The 834-nt window shown below is 27.5% G+C and overlaps 1 protein-coding gene across 1 annotated transcript in view; it reads left to right on the top strand.

Moving 5' to 3' along the window:
* Nucleotides 1-40, top strand: part of LOC112597581 — a 33362-nt gene extending 33322 nt beyond the window's left edge. The window contains exon 9 of the mRNA XM_025343691.1: nucleotides 7-40. Within this exon, the coding sequence (XP_025199476.1) occupies nucleotides 7-8 (2 nt within the window). The 3' untranslated portion in view covers nucleotides 9-40. The remainder of the gene's footprint in view (nucleotides 1-6) is intronic.
* The last annotated feature ends 794 nt before the right edge of the window (nucleotides 41-834 follow it).

Below are 834 nucleotides of genomic sequence, written 5' to 3'. Positions count from 1 at the left end.
GCCCACAATATCGGAAAAATGTAAACTGTTGACATTACATTAATCGCATAATAATATTAAGACGGTATAATATTTAAAATATTGTTATATGAATATAATATTTATATATTATATATATACGTATATAGGATTCCTCAAAATTACGATCTATTATTGTTATTATTATTATTATTATTATTATTATGTGCACGATCGAGTAAAAAATATATATTTAAAAACACGTAGCTGATATAAACGATTCGTTAGATCTACAGTGATAGGTATCGTTGAAAACGGTCGTCGAACATAGTCTTATATACCAGTACCACCAGTTTGGTGATTAATAATTTAGAATAAAACATTCATATTATTTCAAAACTAGATTTTCCATCGGTTTAGATCGTTAGAAAGAATAAACAACGTTTACGATTTTTAAGTTTTTAAATTTCTGAATGCCAATAACACAAATTTATAGTTATACTATATTCATAATATTACGAAGCAGAATATTGAGAAAAGAAAATTTCGGGCGAATAGTAAAGTTGATTACAACAAGTTATAAATAGGTATTTGAACTTTGAAGTTTTGATTAATGTTGTACCGACATCCATCTAAGAACGTCGTCTGATATATAGTTCACATACACACGTGTATCATAAATCGCGATCGACCATCACCGATAAGGTTGACGAAACAGTACAATACTTATAGGCTATGGAGCAGTGGTGATGTGGAGGCTCCATCAACACCAAATTCAAAATTATAGTTATAACCTCACCAATAATTTTAGATAAACTTCGATTTGATTTAATATTTTTAAGTTTACAAATTTTTAGTAAATTTTTATAATTAGGC

The sequence above is a fragment of the Melanaphis sacchari genome, unplaced genomic scaffold, assembly GCF_002803265.2.
Source record: "Melanaphis sacchari strain LSU unplaced genomic scaffold, SCAv2.0 Contig42_pilon_pilon, whole genome shotgun sequence".
In the NCBI taxonomy this organism is placed as follows: Eukaryota; Metazoa; Arthropoda; class Insecta; order Hemiptera; family Aphididae; genus Melanaphis; species Melanaphis sacchari.
Note: the sequence above shows the minus strand (reverse complement) of the source record. Positions and strands in the feature narration are given on the sequence as shown.